Source organism: Pleurodeles waltl, chromosome 4_2 (genome assembly GCF_031143425.1).
Source record: "Pleurodeles waltl isolate 20211129_DDA chromosome 4_2, aPleWal1.hap1.20221129, whole genome shotgun sequence".
In the NCBI taxonomy this organism is placed as follows: Eukaryota; Metazoa; Chordata; class Amphibia; order Caudata; family Salamandridae; genus Pleurodeles; species Pleurodeles waltl.
In genome coordinates, this window is record NC_090443.1 from 1,037,201,279 (window position 1) to 1,037,223,272 (window position 21,994).

Sequence of the window (21,994 nt, forward strand, 5' to 3'; positions counted from 1 at the left end):
ATGTCCTGTAAAAGTCACACTTTTGATTCAATTGCTTCAAACTTTTTTGAAGGGAGACCCCTCTAGACATGTGGTTCCTAACCTATGGTCCGGGGACCCCTGGGTGTCCACAAACCCTTCCAGGGGTCCGTGACCACTTAGAAAATTAAATAATTTTAATAGATTAATAAAGTGTTTATAACTTAAGTGGCTAAATGTAAAATTGAACATTTTAGAACGTATTGGAAATGTCAAGGAATTTGAAATTGGAGGCTAGAAATGAAATTAATATCTTCAGATTTATTCGTGGGAGTAGTGCAGGTGCATCAAACAGATTATAGTATGGATGAGATGTGGCTTCAATTGAATTTAAAAAAAGCTCCCACCTTCCAATTAATATTAAATGTTTATAGTTTTTTATGTATATTTGTTTGCAAATTAAATAAAATGTATTATCATTTGTGTATGTGTTTGATGAATTCTTGTTTCTGTATTTTCTGTGTAGTGCTTTGTGGTTGAAATCATTGACAATATTTAGGCCTCCAGTAATGACTCAGTGGTGTGCCCTCGGATACCAATAATGTTTCATTGGGGGTCCCCGAGTTTCAGTTATGATAAAGTGGGGGTCAACAGAAGTCAAAAGGTTGGGAACCACTACCCTAGACTTCTAAATGGGGTCGGGCTTGCTTGCTACACTTGGATAAAGATGGGTCCCATTCTGGTCCTGCTGAGCAGTGTTAGTTGTTGGCGTTGTCCAAGAAAGGATAGCAACCATGCCAAGACGTGTTGCTGATATTATGTTGGTGACATGATGGTTGCCAGAAGTACATTTCACCTAGGCAGCCTACCAAATGCCTGAAGCCATTAAGTTGCTTTAGCGAACTCTCCGTTTGTGTGCTGATAAGCTGATGAGATTTGTTACATCTGGGCTTGTGCACCCTGGTAGTTTCAGTCTCACTGTATTTTTGAAGATTTTACTGCAATTGATCAAGTCTTCGAGACCAGCAGTTGGGATCTTCTGAAGTAGTGTAGCAATTACTTCCACAGTTGTGAGAAGTTTACTTGTGCAGTGAGGCATGAATTGCTCATCTCTGGAGTTAGTCTCTGCAGAAAAAACTTCAGGTGGGGTGGCATGTTTGAGAGATCAGTCACCATACTTCTAACGTGGGGTCAGCCAACACATGGTCATGACAGAGACCATTCGAGATGGCCAACAAGAGAATGCCAATGACTGCTTTAGAATGTCTTACCCCGGCCGAAGATGAGTCGATGCTGACAATTCAGACGCTGTGCTTTGGCCATAAAGAAGTTGCGTCATGTCTGACCATTAGATTCACTCTCCACATTTCAGTATTTTGTACACCTTACACCCTTCTTGCAGGACTTGAACCAATAAAGTAAAGAGCTACAGGTTTAGGAAAGCTATTATTACCACAAATTTGAGTCTTGTGAAATGCACCTCTCTGAAAATGGTTGGAGGTCTGTGATGAAGTCAGTCGTTTGTCAGATTGAGCATATCTGACTAAGCTTTCAAAGGTGTCTGCCTGTGTTGCTATAGTTCCCTAAGTGGGAACGGTATGCCCAGACATTGGTCCCGTGCTACTGTGCCACTGGATTCAAGCTAGCCTGGGTGAGAAGGAGTAAGACCCCAAAACCTGTCTCAGGATTCTTGTTTCTGGTCCAGGGAGGACCTGGCCTGGCAGTTCTGACTGGACTGTTCCCATGGGGAGCAGGGTCATGACTAATTTGCATACGGCTGGGTCCAACAGGTGGCGTAGTGAGCAAAAAGGTCATGAATTGTGAATGGGGGTGAATGTTTGACACTATTCAGCATTCCATCCATCATCTTTTTGTGTTGCTAAAGCCTTCAGGAAGGACTTGCTTTTCCATTTTACGTAACGTGTATGAGTTAAGACCAGATTCACCCACTGGGGTCTCTTAACATGATAACTGATGTTTATGGTTACTGAATCATAAGTGATGTTGGAACCGAGGAGTCAAAGAGATCTCTTCAGGGGTGGCACTAGTCTACTGAGCATCACAGATCAAGACTCTTGTGCCCTTGATTTTTACTCTCAATTGCATCTTTCCAGAAGTATGCTCGCAACCCTGCTTAGGGCTCCTAGCAGGTTGACTTATCAGCCTTTGGCTTGTCTCAGACACTGTGGCACCCTGAGGTGGCTGGTTTGGCACCTTACTAACTGTGTAATCTCATTAAATTCAGTCTTAACATTCATGAACATTCACAAGACACCACTGCTCACTCCCTGAGGCTTGAAACAAACACAAATATGTGAACCTCATAATTTATGAAGAAATACTCAGACCATAGGCGTCATGTATCCTTATGTGCACTGCTACTTCCAGCCATCTAAAATATTAAGAATTAAGACATACATAAATATTAAATCAACAACAGACAATGAAAGGATCAGCAGGCCTGGCTTTGTGTTTGCTCTAAAGCACGTTTGTGTGCAGAGCATGAAGATGAGTGTGGTGTAGGATTCTTCCATGTAGAGCGATATTTGTTAGGTGTCATGTGGTACTGAAGGCAGTACTTTGCTCTGGAATAATAATGCATTGTTTATTGTGAATAAAACAGCAAGTGAAAAGTGCATTCAAGTTTGCACGAATGGTCCTTATATGGTATCTTTATTTTTTTCCAACAGTCAGCACTGAGGCAGCAGTGGAATTGCCTCCCCTTTGATTTCATGGGGTGGGTAGGGTAGTGGGGTCGGTGGAGCACTTGTGGTTCACACCAGCACTCACTTCACAAAAGCCGTGGGACCCAAGGGGGGGTGGAAGGGCAGGACAGTGAAGCTGTACAACTACATCTGCAGTAATTTTATGGAGAGGTCAGAAGGTTCATGGGATTCGGCCACCATCTTCAAGAAGAGACGGAGTGGCCATAAGAAGAATCTGGGCTGATGTCATACTTTCTGAACGGAGTCATGCAGACGTGACCGTCAATGTTTTTCAGGATTTGTGTTGTCTCTTTTAGCCATTTTGGGCATGATGGGTATTGACTTGGGCATGAGAAGTTAAGAGGCAAGTTCTCAGAAACCTTGTAAAACCCCTAGTAAAACCTATATCAGTGCTGTGCAAACATAGGAGTTCATTTTGACTTTGAAAGTAGAAAAGTCAACTATTACCCTTTTAGAGACTTCTAGCTGCAGATTGTTCACCTTCATGGTGCATGGGAAACCTTTTCAGCAGTACTGGCGCCAAGTTCACAATTTGTTGTGGATTGGACACCACCGATTCCATCAGTCGGCCATTGACACTAGTGTCTCCATTCACCGCCATGCTCGGCTGTGGTCAACCGTTTTTTCAGGAGATGTCCAGGCGTCCTTAATGGACATGTCCTTTGATGAGGCTTGCCTGTTTGGGCACAAAGCGGTCTTCACTTTAGAGAGGTTCTAGGGCCATGGCACACTCCCAGGGCTAATCAGCCCCACTTAGCAAACCACATCAGAACTATTGCTTCTTTCATGGGCTCATCAGTGGTGTACTGTTCCGTCCATTAATTCAACCTCAAAAAGGTGCCCAGCAGTTTCACAATCGAGGCCGTGGTGCCTACCATCTCTGCATTCAAGATAAATTGGCTGCCCAGGACACTATCCCACCCACCCCCCAGCCGCTCCACCTACAAAACCCCTTTACCATGCCCTTACTGTAGAAAAGTCACCTGGTCGGAGGCAGAACCTGGCACTTCTTGCAGGATTGGCAGGCATTAACATTAGACAGGTGGGTCCTGCAAATTGTTCGAAAGAGGTATGCGCTTACTCTCCATGCCACCACACCTTCCGCCATCCCCTTAATGACTGATGGAGGGCAGTCTGTCTGTTTTGCACAAGCAAGTGCAAACCCTTTTGGCTAAAGGGGCTGTTGAGAGGTTCTGTTCCTGGACCCATGCAAACTCCACCTTAATGCTTGCGGATTGTGCAACAGCAGCTGAATACTTTTGACCTTCTGGAGGTGGTTGATGTCATTGTGGTAGCCAGGTGACCCGCAACAAAAACTATCTATGCCTGTTTTTGCAAATTTGTGGCTGGGCGCAGTTCGTAGCAGATGGCCCCCTCCAGGAAAAGTTATTTGACATTTTATTTGTTTCGTTTTCTCTGGCTAGACTTTGCCCTGGGCGCAATTAAAAATTACTTTTTGGCTTTCAGTACTTTTACAGATGAGGGGTCAGCCCTCATTGTTTAAATCTTCTGTTGCTATGTTCTTTTTGAAAAATTTACATTTGTTTCCTCACCCTCCCTTTGTCATGCTACAGTGGGACCTTAAGTTGGTCCTCACAAATCTGTAGTACAGAACCTTTGAGCCTCTTCCCAGCTCCCCCATGCAGATTCTCATCCTTAAGACAGTGTTCCTTGACATCATAACATCAGCCTGTCATGTGAGTCAGCTCAGGCTCTCTGTGTCAACCTGTGGTACACCACCTTCTTCCAAGAGAAGCTAGTTTTGCGGACATGGGTCGCCTTCTCATCTAAAGTTGTGACACTGTTCCAAAGCATCACCTTGCTGGTGTTCTATGCTCTAAGGAGGAGGAGAGGGTCCACCGCTTGGACCGCAATAGAGCTCTAAGTTTTTTTTATCGATTGTACCACTGGGTAGATGATCAGCTCTTTGAGGGGTTCTCTGGAACGGGAAAAAGCAAGACAGTGCAGAAGAGAACCATCTACTGCTGGACCATGCTTTGCATTAAGATCTGCTCCAGGAGGAATGTGTGCTCATTCTTCCAGGGCCAGAGCTGGTACCACTGTGTTGGTACGCAGAGTCCTTGTCCTGGACATTTGTCAGGCAGCTACATGAATGTCCCTACCTATGTTCACAAAGCACTATTATCTGGACATTCAGATTTGAAGAGAGGGGCATTTTGCCCGCTCAGTCAGGCAGGACTTTCTGGTTTGAGTCCATTTATAGACCATCCTCTGAATAGTTACTGCTGTGGTATCTATTCAAGAGGTGAGGGATCTGGGGATAGGGGTCTCTGCACTTCTGTTCAAAACTCTATCTAGTCAAAGGCAGGTAACTTGTTCTTCTGTTTTGGTTGCATGTCTTTAGTGATGGACTGGTGCTGACTCTAAAACATCCACGCTCAGAAACTCGACCTCTTGAAGATAAAATGGACACTGATCTGACAGTCTAGGTTCTGTGCTTCTGAAGTCAGCTGGAGATCACAAACGATACGCTATGCTAACATCAGCCATCGACTCCAACATTAATGAGAACTACAGCGTTACCGCCATAATAGTGTTTGATATCAGATCTCTGATAGGTACGGAGCCAGCGAGTTTCAGTTTCCTTTGTTTGTCGGTATATGTGTAGTATTTTGTTCTATATGAAATAAAGTGTCTTTCATTTTGTAAAGTAAGGAGCTGATTGGACATTCATTTATTAAGGGATATTTGTGTTTCCAAGTGTTGAAGTCTCCTCATCTCCTTTAGTAACCCTTGAGCTACTCTCCTTTGCCATCCTGAAAGAGTTGAGCAATAAAAGGGGGTAGTTAGTGATCCAGTTGGGAAGGTGGCAGGGGAACCAAATCTCACATCTGTATATCTTAGATCTTTTATAACAATGTTTTGACATTATATTATTGTTAGTGATACAAGTGTTGTTACTCACACCACCCTTCAAGGGTAAACATCGACTATTTCTTCCCCTTAAAGTCCAAAAACAGGGGTAATTCTTGTTAAAAGGATTGTCTAAACTTCCATAGGCACATAGTCCCTGGAACAACAAAATCTACACTTTTTGGCATGAGGTATCCATGAAAGGCCCAGGAGAGCCAGGAACAATCTATCTTTTGGAGATAGCGGACTATGTAAGTTGATTGTTTTTAGATTATGTTAATTCACTTTTATGTAATTGCAGTTTACGGAATGATTGGCATACACTCATTTCTCCTACGTGTACAATGTACGCCCCTTTTGCAGGTAAAGCAATTTTTTAGTGGTGCTCCAATGCTTGCAAACATTTGGTACCTCATGGACTTTCAGGATCTTTTGAACCTGATCTTCAAATCACAACAGTTTGTATGAAATAGATATATGCACTCTGCTTTCTCTGTTAATCCAATACAATGCATCATTACCTGCAGCATACAGAATGGGTCTAAAGCAATACAATGAAGAGAAATGTGGATTGTATTTTTGCAAGCCCTTCCTTCCTTGATCCACCCAACCAGTCCCTGGCCCTCTTTCTACAGGGGTCAAATCGGAAGGTCTCTTGTCCTTCATTGCATGCATTAGACTTTACTTTCAGGTGGAGTGTACAGCTACTTAACCACCTGTTTCCCCCAGGGCTGAGCATTCAAGTGTTATCGTGTTCATTTGTCCATAGGTCTCTCTAATCATATGAGATGTTTCTTGGCTAAAATGCTTGCCTCATCCCTGTGTCCTACATTGGGCCAGGAAAATCAGTGTTTAGCCTTTCCTCTAACATCTCTCTTAATGCATTCCTCTTCTCACCTACAGTATGACAGGCATTCCAGCGCTGCTCCATACAAAGAGCTACCAACTCGCCTCTCTCTCCATCTGCAGAATACCTGGTATTCAAGCACTGATTTAAAACGGATCTAACAATTCAACATATTTGTGGCCCACAGCAATCCCCACTGTTTCAGACTGTGGACCAAGTAATAGGGTTAATGTAAGCTTAAGTCTGACCCACAGCACCACTACTGGGATTCACATAACATACTGTGAGAAATTGGGTTGATGTTTGAGAAGGGGGAACCCCTACTCAAGGATCAGCCACAATTCTCAACAGGGTGAACCACAAAAAGTCACTAAATAAACCAGTGCTGGTAGCTTGGCACAAAAGCAGTCAGGCTCAACTTAGAGGCAATGTGTAATGTATTTATGCAGCACCTAAACAGTAATAAAGTAAAAACACAACACAAAAAAATCCCACAAAAATGTAGAGTAAAAATTAATAAATTACTTGACACCAGAACAACAAAATCCAATCAGTAGAAATGGACTTATGAGTTGTTAAAGTTAAAGTGTAAAATAGAGCCTAAAAGATCAAAGTTCCACTGCGGATATTTTAGTTGTGCAAGACTGGGACAAAGTTAAGGCCATCTGTAATGAGTGCATCCAGACACACAAAGTGAATTGGGCCTAGTCTCTATTTACCTTCAGATGTAGAACATTTTTAGAAGAAAAATGTCTGGGAAGGTAAAGTTCATCAGGGCAAGATAGCCCAAGGTGTGCGAGGAGGAGGAGGAGGAGCCATAGTCGTTGGGGGTAAGCTTGAAGAAGTCGCGGTGAAGAGATCTATGTCTGGACATAGTTTTTTTTTAAGTTAAAATCTCTACCGGAATTAAGCTGCAGGCTGTACTCAATGAGGACTCCAGAAGGATACCACTTCTGTGAGGAGTGGCTGAACAGGATTTGTTTCTGTGGAGAAGAACTTAGCGGGAGCTACTGTAAAGTCAGGCTAACCAGAGAGGCACCTTGGATGGATCGGCGAACAGGAAGGTCCCAGCCTCCTCTTGGTTCTCAGAGCACTTTTTGGTAGAACATGTTCTAAGTCTCAGGTTTTTGATCTGAGCTATCTGACACCTCCAGCACCACCTCCAAGGGTGCAGGACTGGAGGGGCCCCACCTGGAGTGTCACGACTCACTCAGGCTGGGCCCAGGTGTGGGTTCAAGATGGTTGGAGCCCTTTCTGTTCCTGAAGCTCTGATCAGGAGACTAGTCAACTAGCCCTTGGGGTCACTCTGGAAGTCTTGGGTTCAAGCAGGAAAAGCAGGTCTTGGGCAGCAGGGCAGTCCTATGAGGGCTCAGAGAAGGCTTCAGGCAGCAGGGCATTCCGCTGAAGTACACAGCAGGCCAGTCCTCTGAGAGTTCTCCCACAGGTCCAGATGTGTACTGAAGAGTGGGTCTAAGGGCCCTTTTTTAAATACCGGGGGTACCTTTGTGTACTGTTTGCTATAGTATTGTGCCACTTAGGACACCGTAGTAGTTACCTTATTAGGTCACATAGTGCCTAACTATGTGACATAGAACGTGGAGGTATTCTAAGGCTGGGACTGAGCACAGACAGTTGTGAGTCTCAGCATGCACGTTAATGTGTTGTACCAGGATTTATTACAATGAGGCTTTGAAGATACTACAAAGGCTTTACAGACTTAACAATGAGAATCCTAGTACGAAGAACCTGCATGTCCTGCAATCGTACAGAAAACGCATGGGGACCAGTATGCTGATGTCATCGGTGCTGGGCAGTGTGTGAAGCGGACAAGATGTGCGATTACAGCTCATGAATTAGGCGCTCCCAAAGCGAGCCGTTTCATGAGACAAGTACTGGGCAAGCGGTTCCACTTTCAGCCTCATGATAATTTTTATTTCGACTTTCGACAGATTAAAAAACACAATACACTAAATAAAATGATGAGTTAAAACTTCAATGCCAATACATATTACGATACATTGTGCAGGAAAAGCAGTACTCAAAAGTCAAATTTGTATTACATGGGGAATAAAAGACGTTAAAAGAAGGTAGGGATAAAATGTTACCATTAGCTTAATCATGAGACCACCAACCCTAGGAGGAGTAGGTGGGCTTGGTTCTGCTTGAAAGATAAGACAAGAATTAATATAGTGCCAACATACTCCCCTGAATTATGAAGTGCAAGAATGGTTACAGGAAAGGGGAAAGCAAACAGATTATTCAATTGGCTTCAGTGGTGCCAGCGCTGACGATAGATGTTTTATATTTACACCTGATGCGCCACATGGAGTGTATAAACCTGGATTCTGGAAAAACTATATGTTGACTAGTATCAGTTTTCAGTATCCTATAAGCCTCCTTATGCTGTCAAGTTCCAACGTTGCGGCAAATTGAAATAAGCCATTTGACCCTGAGATTTGTTTCTGGAACTCAGCCGCAAGACGGGCAAGCCAACCCTGTTGAACTTTGTGGACATGCCCAACTGGCAGTAAAAGAATTCAAAGGGAGGGTCCCAAACCTAAATTGGATGAATAGTTTCTTGGCCAATGTGGGCTGAATCTCGTCAAGATATTGCTCCCACAGGATGGAAGCGTACTCTTCAAATGGCTCAGAACACAAGCCAAAGTGCGAGATCCAGGAGGCTTCCGGAATGTTATTGTCTGTGGGACAGATACCCTCCTTACTCCCGGTGGCTAGTAACTTCCAAAAGCCACATCGATCACCTGCTCTCACAGCGGCCAACAGGCCTTCCCACTTACCTTGGTCCCACTCCATTTTGGCCTCAGAGATAGCTAATTTAAAGGCCACCCTCCTTAGTCGTATCACCCTTCTATCCTGTTGTATGATTGAATCAATTAGATCCCATTTAGCTTTTCTACAAGTATGATTAAACCAGGAGAAGGGGCCTCTCTTTGCTGCCGTAGGCTTTAAATCTACATGAAAATAATTCTTAAGGCCCTCGAACATTAACTTATTGAAGCATCCAATTATCTGGAGAGTGGTTCCCTGGACTAAGACCAAGTCCAGACCCAGCAGCTGACCCAAGATGCCCTCCACATGTCTACAAATTGGCCCAAACTGTTCCAAAAAGTGGGCCATGGTGCTCCATTTAACTCGGTGCCTATAGATGTAACCTACTATCATGCTGATCAGGACGGCTTCCTGACCCCTTATGGTCTAGAAAATCAACTTTCACTGTACTGTTTTTAACAAATGTATACTTACTGTTAGACTACGAGATTTAAAAATGGGATCGTTATTGACACAAGCACTTTCTCACGCGCTGACTGTTCTGCACACTTGGGCCCATATTTATACTCCCTTTGCGCCGGATTAGCATCATTTTTTTTACGCTAATACAGCGCAAACTTAACACTATATTTATACTTTGACTCTAGACCCGTCTATCATCAAAATATCCTAGTGTGCGCCATTTTCTGGATGCGTGTAACTGCCTCGCGCCAATGAGATGCAAACACCTGTGCAACATATTTATCCAACCGCACAAAAATGGTTCACATCTGGTAGGCGGAGCCGGAAAATGGCGCAAATCCCGATTTGCGCCAAATTTTAACGCCTGGGTCAGGGCAGGTGTTAAAATAGGGCAAACACACCACTACGTAAGCAACATCATTGCTCAAAAAGGAAGACATGGAGGTGCTACTCATGCAGCATGCACGGAGACCCAGAGCACAGGAGCAACAGCAGCAGCTTCCACCACACCAACATGGACCCCAAAGGCGACACAGAAGGCAGGAGAGGATATTCCGGACCAGGCCAACCCTTCAGGGCCTCAAGGAACATGACATGAGGTACAGACTAAACTGGCAAGCCATACAGCAGCTTCTGCGCCACATTGAGCCACAGTTGGCACCCAGCTTGCAGACACCCCACATCATTCCACTGGAGACCAAGCTGTCCTGCACATGTTGGCAAGTGGCTGTTTTCAAACTACAGGTGCCCTCGTTGATGGGATTTCACAGCCCTCATTCTCTGCCTTCTTTCCCAAGGTACTTGATGCCATCATCTCCCTCACACCCCGCCACATCAGCTTCCCCAACACACAGCAGAAGCAGCAGGAGACAAAACAGGGGTTTTATCAAATTCATGGCTTCCTGCACGTGCTTGGTGCCATGGACTGCACACATGTCCAGATTGTGCCACCTGCTGCAACTGAGCACTTATACCGCAACAGGAAGCACACACACTCCATCAATGTGCAGGCCATTGTGGATCACCGTGGATTGTTCACCAACATCATAGCAAAGTATCCTGGGAGTGTACATGATTCATTCATCTTCTGCCACTGCACCATCAATCAACACTTCCAGGATGGACGATATGGCAATGGCCTACTTGTTGGTAAGTACAGAAACGTAGTAATTTACACACAGCACAGCAACCCTGTAGGACACCCAACACATACACCACTACATTGAAACGTGGCCAGGAAGACACTTAGGTGTGACACTGGTGGACATGTTTGATATCCTGACCCAATGGGATACACACCTATGGACAAATGAGAGATGCAAATAACAAGAGATGCCACTGCAGAGCCACATGGGACCTATTTAAAACCACACAGTGACAATGACATGGCCTTAACTGGCAGTACAACTTGGATGATGAACCTTTCTAAATCACATCAATAACACTCAATCCCACACCCTTCCAAGCAATACGTCCTGTGTAAGGGGTGTGTAATGTGTGTTGCTGCAGGTCAAACACCATGAGACACATAGCATGATGACGCTGACTCTAATGAAGGTGACATTGAATTATTGAGGCTGTGCTAACATCTCACATCACTCCTGGTGTGACATTGCCAGCTAGCAATAACGAAGTGGACTGTGATATGAAAGCATGCGGATGTGACACTAATGCAAAGTGCACACTGCTACACATACGGATTGAGACAATTCCCCATGTACATAACAGATGTACAGGCAAATGGACCTTCCTACACTAAAACCTTCACCCCACAACCAAGTTATCCAGCTTACCTGGAGCAAGTTCAATACTGTAGGTACACGTTTGCACATGAGCCAACTCGGTGAGGGCACAAAAATAGATTTGCATAGAACTTGTCACACATGGGATAATTGTGCATTGTCAATTGTGAACACTTCAGTGCTGCCAACTGATGGAGATGTGTTGTGTATTGTCACCTAGCCAGATCAAAGGGCCTCACTGTTGCATTTCACCTGGAATTATATATGTTGAATTGGATGTTCAGGCCATATAGTGCACCCGTGTTACCACCACAGTGGAATCGATTGTGTGTGTGTAAGTATCATGTCACCTCCAGTGAAGGCACACCGACACTTCTTCCACGTTACATAACGCATGAGAGATACACACTGAACAGCAAGTTTCTAAATATTCCACAGATATCATGTCAACCAGCCAAACACCTGTTTTAATAGTCAAACAACCCATTGCAGAAAGAACATCACAGAAGCCTAGGATCCCACACAATACTACAAACATAGATGAGTCACAGACGACACAAGATAACAACTGCCATGCAAAGTGACAATCACAGTGCAACCAACAACAAGATACTTACCCTCATTTTCTCTTTCAGCTGATCAGGGTTACGGGATTGCAGCCGTGGATCATGACCCCAATTGCCAACCCAAGCACAGCAGCAGAGCGTGCCTATAATGAGGCACATCAGAGGACACGCACCACAGTTGAGCAGACTTTTGGCATCCTGAAGTCCAGATTCAGATGCCTGGACATCACCGGAGGCAGCCTCCTATATTTCCCTGAAATGGTCTGCAAGATCATTTTGACCTGTGCCATCCTGCACAACATTTGTGTGAGGAGGAACATTCCCATATATGAACCGGATCAACAAATGCCTGAAGAGGAGGAAGAGGAGGATGCTGTCTGTGAAAATGAGGGGGAACATCCAAACACAGCTGCAGAATTGGGTCAGCAACACATCGTACAAAACTTCTTCTAACTATAGTCACCATCACCACTTTGTTATCATATGGAATTAAACACTTCACTTCATCACTCAATCATGCTCTGGGTAATTATTTATGCATCACATGATCCCTAGGAATCATAATCGGAGTTTAGCCTCATGGAGCATTGCAGAAATACAAATTTGCATACTGAAAACGCCACATCACATTTAATGGTTTTGAATGTACAGCAAACATCACACACAGTGTTAATGACATATATCTTGTCTATTTCACATTTGAAGGGCAATATCAGAGGACCACAGATATGAGACACATCCATGTTGCCAACATGGTCCATTGCAGCATGTGACACACAACTAAGACACCAGCAATCATAAGGTAAAAAAGTGCTTCATACATGAGGCAGTGGATGTGCAATTGCATTGGTAACAGGAATGTATGACCAGACCCTTGACAGCAGTAAGTGTGACATCATCTATCTCTGCAAGGAGCATGTGTGACAAGAAGTGCATAAAACCTGAAAATGGATAGCACGAGTGCCCCGGGTATGACAAGCATTGCTCACAAGACATGCCCTATGCAGTCCATCCCAAGTGATAAGTCCTGCCACTGCCATGTTTTAAGTCTCTCCCCACTCTTCTCTAGGGCATCCTGTAAATGGACTATCTGTACCCTGATAACCTTCATCTACACACACCCAGACTCCCATTCTGACTCCTGTGTGCTTCCCACTTCCGTATGGCATGCCATAGTCATAGTTCATCAATCTGCATGGACTTCAGGTCCGATAATGCACTGCCTGGTAGTTGGTAAGACCTGTAATCTGCTGTCCATTGCTTCCCATGTGAAAGGTCCAGTTCGCCCTTTGAACTTGATTCTCAACTCCAGGACTTGTGAGAGACTGAAGGTGCGCACATCTGTGAGCACTTCCATGCAGACCAGCCATTTGACACTGCCCTGCCCTTGATGCTGCCTGGAACTGCTTAGAAGTTCCCGTTTTCTGAATCTCCTTTTTGTGCATTGGCGTACAAATCATTTGTGCAGCAGAGCCCTTGGGGGATTGTGTAACAGTGCAGACCACAGCAGAAACTGTTTTTTGTTCCCACAGTGTTGTTCCTGCTTGTCCCAGTCAGAGTCTGCTCACTGTGTATTTGCCTTGTTTATGTTTGTTCCTGACAGAGCCTGCATCCTGTTAGCCAGACCGGTCCCAGTCTTTGTGTTAACTATAGAGGTTCCCTGTGGCTACATTTTTCTCATAGTTGCTTTCCATGCCCTCTAGCACATACCATGTATTGCATTGGCATGGAACGATACAGGTGTCAGCATTGGTAGTGTCATGTTGATGTTTGCGAATGTGTGCTACATTGGATTGCACTGATGGGCCTGGCAGTGTTCCATTTCCTCTCATGACTGTGCAGGTGTGTTTCACTAGCTAGACACATATGTCCTCCCCCTCAATGCTGTTGTGTTAGCAGTATGACACTTGAGATGTTACATGATGGCATTGCAGCTATTGTAACACAGGCACGGGGTAGACCCTGAAATGAGCACCATGGGTATGACATTACTGCTGGGTACTTCATAATGTAAGTAACAATACCTGATGTTTATTGCGCCTATAGACATGATCATTTGACAGGATTTACACTGTGTTAGGAATTACAGGGGATTGATAGCGTTGTCATCCTGAACCCTCTATTTTGGGTGTGTTTGATCCATGGGCACCTAACTGCCATTTGCTACTTGACCTGCACACACAGCACAGGTGGTACTGGCAACCGTTGTCAATGGTACATGCCACTTGCAGATGTGGCCTGAGACTAGAAATTGAGACCTAGTTCATGTTGTGACAATACCAGTTGTCGTGTGACAGCAGGCCAGTTTTACGTTCTACCCTACCCTCCTGGACTGGCTTTGCCTTTCCAACATCCTTGGCATGGCAGAGTACCCCCATGCAAAGGTTGTTGGTGTAGTGTTGTGCTGTGCCCCTGGTTTCCCCTGCACAGCCCTTGCAGCCATACCGTGCCCCTTTGCCCTTTCCCCTGCCTGATTTCCATGGCTGACATGCATTGTGTAGTAGGTATGTACCTCCCCCTGCTTGCAGTTAACATTTAGGCATTTTTGTCCCCCATGCAACTTACCCTGCATCTGTGTTGTTTCCTGGTAGTCTGCGCTGTCCTGTTCTTGAATTCCTGTGACCATTTCCTCTGGGATGACGGCTGCCACCAGTTCCTCCATCTGGTCCAGGTCCTCCTGCAGTGCTGGACTCCCACCTCCAGTCTGCAGTGCTGCCTTCCTGTTCCTTGCCATTTTTTCCTTGGTCCTGTGCTTGCAGTCATGCCAGCGTTTCTTGCACTCAGTGACTGTTCTCCGTACCTCTGCCACACTGTTTATCTTGTCCACAATTTGTTGCCAAATTGCCTCTCTCCTCCCAATTGGCAATTTTGAGGTGACAAAAAGTTGATACTGGTGTTCTGTCGCCTCTTTCACCAGTATTTCCTGCTCCTCTGCACTGAAACAACACTTCCTTTTCTTCTTCTCCCTCTCCTAGGTTTTGTCTGGGTCCTCCTGGCTGGTTCCTGGTCGATTGGGGTCTCCCTGGGGTCTCTCCTGGTTTCTGGAATCCATTTTGGGGCTCCTTAGCACTGTTTACTGTGTTTGCTCCGCTTTTTGATGCTATTGTGGGGAAAAATGGTGCATATCCGGTTTGCAACGTCGTAAACCGGATTAGAGTCATTTTCTCCACATTAACATCTTTTTGCTTTAAAGTATAAATTTGACGCCTGGGTGGCGCAAAGAAATGGCGTTAAACTTTTTGATGCAAAACTGCGTTGACGCAGTTTTGCGTCAAAAAGTATAAATATGGCCCTTGAAGTGCCTGATTGGCCGTCACCTCCTTGGCAGAGATTGACCAGTTCCTGATGCGTAATGTGTAATGCGGTTGTGCCTGGCAACGAAGGAAGCATACTGGAATGCAAGCATTGCGCAAGTCTAAGACTATGCGCCTCTGTGCTCAGCGCCCTAGTGTTCTGAATCTAAATCATGAGGATACATCACGTGTGTAACGTCTTCGAGAGGTTGACAGCATTTCACTTGTCTGACGGTGCTGTAATGAATAAACACACCATTTATTCAGAAATAGAAGTTTTGTGATTTAAGGTATGAGGGTGCGGGAAAAAGTGCACAGTGGGATTTAGTACTCGTATTGTTCTTCTGTTAGTAAATATACTGAGTGGATCGCAGTGGAAAGTCATCATGACATTTGGAAATGGGTGAAATTTAGGACCTCCACAAACATTCTTACCTGCTACGGGGAGCCATTATTGAAGTGGAAATAATACTCTGAGAATTGCTTATTAACTTTTGAGGATGAGGAAGATTTTAAACCTGAAAAAAAAAAAAAATCCTGCTGCCTTGTTTGGGACCAGGGGGTTTGGAGGTTTGCAGTTGTATACAGAAAACCCCAGACAGGATGATGGGGGTCATTCTGACCCTGGCGGTAATTACCGCCATGGCGGAGGTCGGCGGTAGCACCGCCAACAGGCTGTCGGTGCACCGCTGGGCATTCTGACCGCGGCGGTTCAGCCGCGGCCAGAAACGGAAAGTCGGCGGTGTACCGCCGACTTCCCGCTGCCCTTGAGAATCCTCCATGGCAGCGGAGCGCGCTCCGCCGCCATGGGGATTCTGATACCCCCTACCGCCATCCTGTTTCTGGCGGGTCTCCCGCCAGGAACAGGATGGCGGTAGGGGGTGCCTCGGGCCCCTGGGGGCCCCTGCAGTGCCCATGCCAATGGCATGGGCACTGCAGGGGCCCCCGTAAGAGGGCCCCACGAAGAATTTCAGTGTCTGCTTTGCAGGCACTGAAATTCGCGACGGGTGCAACTGCACCCGTCGCACCTTCCCACTCCGCCGGCTCCATTCTGAGCCGGCGTCCTCGTGGGAAGGGTGTTTCCCACTGGGCTGGCGGGCGGACTTTCGGCGGTCGCCCGCCAGCACAGTGGGAAACCCAGAATGACCGCCGCGGTCTTTTGACCGCGGTACGGTCTTCTGGGTATAAAATGCATTGGAAGATTTAGACACGTACTTCAACCCTACCGTATGTGTTTCTGCAGACCCATTCACGTTTTTTCATGGGAAACAGGGGAAAGATGAACCCTTTGAAGACCATGTAGCATAACTTAAGAATTTAGCCTTAACATGTAGATTTGATAATCTCCATGATGAACCAGATAGCAATGCATGCTGCGAATCCTGGCATCCAGGCCAATATATGGGCTAAAGGAAAGGCAACTTACAGGAGGTGATAGAAATAATAAAAAGAGCTGAGTTTACGGTAAGGTTTTCATTTCTGAAAACTAAAATAAACTTGAAAATGACAAAGACAAAGGTGTTGTAGCCAAGGTCCACACTGAAAAAACAACCAAAAGTGTGCAAGAAATATACAAAGCAGAAAGACAAAGAAGTTACTGATCAAGGCATATTTAAAGGGAGGTGTTATATAAGTGGAAACAAGGGATATTTGGCAAATGACAAAAGATGTCCAGCGCGTAAACAATAATGTTCAGGATGTGGTCTTGGTGATTTTTTCAAAGTGTATAAGAGGAAAAGAGACAAATCTGTGAACATGCTGATACTTAGGGCCATATGTACAAACACATTTTCCCATAGACACAGACTGGGCAAAACTGCTTGCTACATCTGGCCCTTAGTTCTGATATTGGGTCAGATGGGACAGAAGAAGATGATATAGACATGTGTGTGTTGAGTGTGGATGATGATGTATGGAAAGTAGGGACGCAAAGCAAGAAGCCCCAGTGTGAAATGCCAGTGGGGGGAGTAGTGATATCTATTGCAGTTGATTCCGGCTCACCATATACAAAATTGAATGACGATGTGTGGAGGGAGAAATTTGCTCCAGCTCTTGGGAACATGTTGAATCCAGCGGACATTACGGAATCTTTTACTGGGGAAGACTTATATATGGTAGGTGTGAGAGAATTGCTTTTTAGATTTAAAGACAAAAAAGCACCAAGCAAGTTATATGTGTCAGCTGCAGGATATTTTGTGTTAGGATGGCATGATCAAGGAGAGTTGGGTATCGTCTTAGATCCTCATCGTCCTGATCCAGTGTTGGCGCTGCAACCAAGTGGAATGTATGAGCAAGAGATTTTACAGTCAGACCCAGAGGTTGTTTTCTAGAGCAATTGGCAAGTTAAAAGGTTTATTAAGCAGGTTACCATTACCTATTAAAGACATACGAGGGAGCTATTGAATAGTTTTGAGTAGCTAGTGTCAATGGATGTAGCAATGACATTTTGTTAGAAGAGTGAGTTGGTGTTTATGACAAAGACCCCGTTTTAGCAGGGGTGAAGAATAAAATTACAAATGGAAATCCAGTTAGAGAACATTACGAGATACCTTGAGGGTGTTTTGGGAACTTAGACAAGAATTGTTATTGGAGGATGGTAAGGTCATGAGAGTGGTGGGATTGTACCTCCTGAAGGATTGAGATCCAATTGCTTGATTTGTGTCATGAAGGGCAGAGAACTAAAACAAAGAACCGCATGAAGGAATTTTACTGGTGACCAGGTATGAGAATGGCCATTGAAAAGAAAATTAGGAATTGTGTCCCATTAGCACACCGGATATGTCATGGGAGAAAGATTAGTGTGGATACTGCAGGTCTGATTTTGGATGGAGTAGAGCACAAATTTTGGATCACTTCTGGAAATGGCCTGAGGTGGAAATTGTTGAGTGTGCTGATTCGAAGGTTGTTGTTCAATTTCTGGATAGAATATTTTTGAAGAAAGGATCACAATTTGTATCAAAGGTTTTTTTGAGAAGTGTCTAAAGCAGAAACGTATAAAACATAACGGTACATCTATCTATCATCCAGCCCGCAATGGTGCCATTGAGAGGTTTAACCGAGTAATAAAAAGTGCGATCCAGTTGTCAATGAACTATAATATGGAATGCAAAATTGAATTATTCTGCGCTGTTAGAGCATTATGAACTGCACCACGTGCTGCAAGTGAGCATAGTTCAGCCATTTGAGCTTAAGAGATAGATAACAGCATTTTATAGCAGCAATTTAGATTGGATGCCTAATGTAAGAAGGATAAAATGGGACCCAAAGATTGTAAAAAGACAAGATAAGCAAGCCGCAGTCTGCCTACAAAGCACATTACAATAGCAAACATAGTTGCAAGGTCATGGAGATATTTTGTTATTCTGTATTGTCAAGTAATGTAAAAGTAAGACATTTTAGTTCATGGAACTGTGCAACAAAGATAATGTATCTGTTCAAAACAGAAAAGTGGGTGGAAGGAAGTTTAACGGGATGGCGGATGAAGAAGTAGGTCCCATGGCATGGAAGTGGTTCCCAGGAGGATGAGGCAGGATGCCGACCATGCATCAAAACACTAATGCATTTCTGATCATAGTTTAGTGCAAAGCAGGGTGAAGACCACAGCTGATAAAAGAATGGGAAGTTTTGGTAGAATTCTCCATAAACCATTAAGGTTAAACAATGTTATTTGGGAATAATTCACCCACCATCGTGTTGTGTACTAGAAGAAAATTCATGAACAAAATGCATCATAAAACAGTTTTATTATTGTGTGAGGAGTTATGTTTATGTATTTCATAATTTGTATTGCTCATATAATAGTTATTTATTATTTTTGCTTTCATCTTTATGATAGTTTTTGTTGTTCTTGAAAAAGGGGAAGATATGTAGTGTTTATTATAGTGTTGTGCTACTTAGGACACCCAAGGACTTACCTGATTAGGTCACACAGAACCTAGCTATGTAGGATAGAATGTGGTAATATTCTAAGGCTGGGATTGAGCACAGACATTTGTGAGTCTCAGCGCTCACCTTAATGTGTTGCACCAGGATTTCTTACAATAAATCTTTAAAGATACTGCAAAGACAAAGCGTCATCTTTACACTTTGAAGTAGAAGAAATTTCTAACCCCATATCCCCCACAGAATTGTCTGGAATTCCCTGCCTCCCTGCCGCAGTCCCGGTCTGCAGGCACAATAAGTTATTGTGAAGGTTTTTTTGTGTGAGCAGAGGCAGAGTCTTTGAAGTCGACTTCACTGTTAAAGAGGATTTTAATTTACAATTCCTTGGACACCAAACATGATATTTCTACGTTCTCCCAAACAAAACTTACCACTTGCTCAATGTAATAAGGGAAACCAGACATTTGGGGGAAGATCACCCTAAGCCTGACAGGTGTTATATTTCCCAATGCACATCAATTCTAGCTGCCAATTGTCTTCTCCTCAGATAGCAAATAGCTGAGGTCCCACAAGTGACAGTGTTTGACCCTCTGCTTTCCTTCTCCCCTCAGAATGTCCAGCTTTCAGGACATTGTGGGTCGTCTCCGGACCAGCTTTAACTCAGGCAAGACCCGACCCCATGGGCACCGGATGTCCCAACTCCAGGCTCTCAAGAGGTGCATTGAAGAGAACAAAGCAGCCATTAATGAAGCACTGGCCCAGGACCTACGCAGGGTAAGGTGGCGTCTAAGTACAAGAGGTTGTGCAATTCGGGAATTAGTGAGACACTGTCTCAGAACTTTCACAAAGAGAGAGAGTTTTAAGTACAAGGTGAAGGAGTGATGTCCACGGCGCAGCCATTAATGAGGGTCAGGTACGGGCTTTCACAAGGTGAGGAGGTGTCTAAGCAGAAAAGAGGAGGTGCACAAGATGTCCACTACTGAGGCAAAAGAACAGAACTACATGCAGTGAGGAGAAGTAATCTCAGTATCAGGGAGAGGAGAGGTGTGCACCAGGCATCCATTTGTGAGGGCCTGGCAGACAGCCAACATAAGGTGAGTGGCAGTAACATGTATGGATGAGAGATTTAAATGTTACAGTACAGGTCTAGCTAAAAAGCAATGGAGCTCTGCTCAACAGAGAGGTTAAGGGGAAGGAGTATAGAAGCAAGGGATAAGATAGGCTGTGCAGGAGGGCAAGTGGGATTATTGGTAGGCATCTATCATCCTGCGGGTTATACTTGTCATCTATTAGCCTGTGGGTTGTACTTGTCATCTATTAGCCTGTGGGTTGTACTTGGCATCTATTATCCTGCGGGTTATCCTTGGCATCTATTAGCCTGTGGGTTGTACTTGGCATCTATTAGCCTGTGGGTTGTACTTGGCATCTATTATCCTGCGGGTTATACTTGGCATCTATTAGCCTGCGGGTTATACTTGGATGAGGTGTTTCATTAAGAGCAGTAGTTGGGAGCTTGCTGAATCTCGGGGCAGGACGAATTTCAGCTCTTAGGAGGGTAGCAAGAGAGGACTTGACGTCCAGCCCTTTCTGCTTTTTTGGTGACTCTACCCTAATGAGATTGCTTCGGCTAGAGCCATGTAACACCAGACTGCTTGAGGTTAACGCTTTGTAGGTGATGCACCATTCTTTGAAGGTGACACAGACTGGTGGAGGAGTCACTGAATTGCCTCTTGGGTGGGGGAGATTGTGTCAAACATCCTGAAATCCTAGCAAAGTCAGGCAGCTCCATGAAGGAGAGGGGCCAGAGGTTTTTCTGGGAAGGACGGTAACCAAGGATGGCATCGGGGCTTGTACAGCAGTTCTAAAGTCTGCTTTAAGGGCAAACGCTTTCACTTTGCTATGTGTGTCATTTCTGAGGTGTGTTTGTTTGAAACTGATGGTTGCATTGATGTGAAGTCCTAAGTGTCTGGTGCATTTGAGCATTTGTGGGGTAAAACGTCAATGGTCATGGCTAAAATCCATTCCTGCACTCTGGTCTTTGTTGTTGTTGACAATTAGTACAATCAATGGGGCTTATTCACAAAAGTACGTAAAGTGCCACTCCTGTGGTACTCCTACAAGCCATTTGGGAATGAATCTCCAAAACAGCAAAAATGGGAATAAGATGGGGATATTAAGGCAATATTCATAGACACTTCGTACACATAGAAGACTGTGCCATCTTTGCACTTTTCCTAATAGGGGGTTGGATGCTATGGGACAGATCACCAAAAGCTTGTAAAAGTGTGGTGAGGGTACCTTTTTAGTACTTCTTCCCATACTCGTAGATCACTTTACGAATTGGCCTCTGTCTTTATGGGGCTCAGCTTTGGTTTCTTTAAAAATTTGTGTTAATTAGGCTTAAACTGTAAAGAGAGGTTACCAGTATCTCAGCATTAAGAGTGCTAAATAACAACACATCATTGTTACAGAGAGTGTCAGGACAAGTCTTTAACAATCCCCAAACCGCCCCTCCCTTCACACCCTCAGACCCCCCAACAAAATGTTCAGGCAGAGTATGAGTGTAAGCGTCTGGCAGTGAAGCCACAACAATGATCTGTACTGTTTGCTTGAGTAGTCTGTCTGAGTCTATTAAAAAATGATCCCCACTATTTTTACCTCTTGAACATTAATGTACAAGCACTTTAAATCTTTCAATCCCGAAGGTCATCAGGGTGTAAGGATGCCAGTTGATTCTGGCCTCAGATTCATTACATTGTTTATGAAGAGGTCAGGATAATTGCTCCCCCCATCCCCACTTGATCAAATCATGTGATGTGATGATGTGCAAAATGCATCATCTCCCTTTGTCTCA

The 21,994-nt window shown here is 44.5% G+C and overlaps 1 protein-coding gene across 2 annotated transcripts in view; it reads left to right on the forward strand.

Moving 5' to 3' along the window:
• LOC138293664 (aldehyde dehydrogenase family 3 member B1-like) overlaps positions 1-21,994 on the forward strand; it is a 121,149-nt gene that overhangs the window by 19,552 nt on the left and 79,603 nt on the right. Inside the window, exons 2-3 of one of the 2 annotated variants that reach the window (XM_069232966.1) lie at positions 12,671-12,767; positions 19,752-19,914. In XM_069232966.1, coding sequence (XP_069089067.1) covers positions 19,753-19,914 — 162 coding nt within the window. In that variant the 5' untranslated portion in view covers positions 12,671-12,767; position 19,752. The remainder of the gene's footprint in view (positions 1-12,670; positions 12,768-19,751; positions 19,915-21,994) is intronic. The other variant, XM_069232965.1, reaches the window with a different exon arrangement.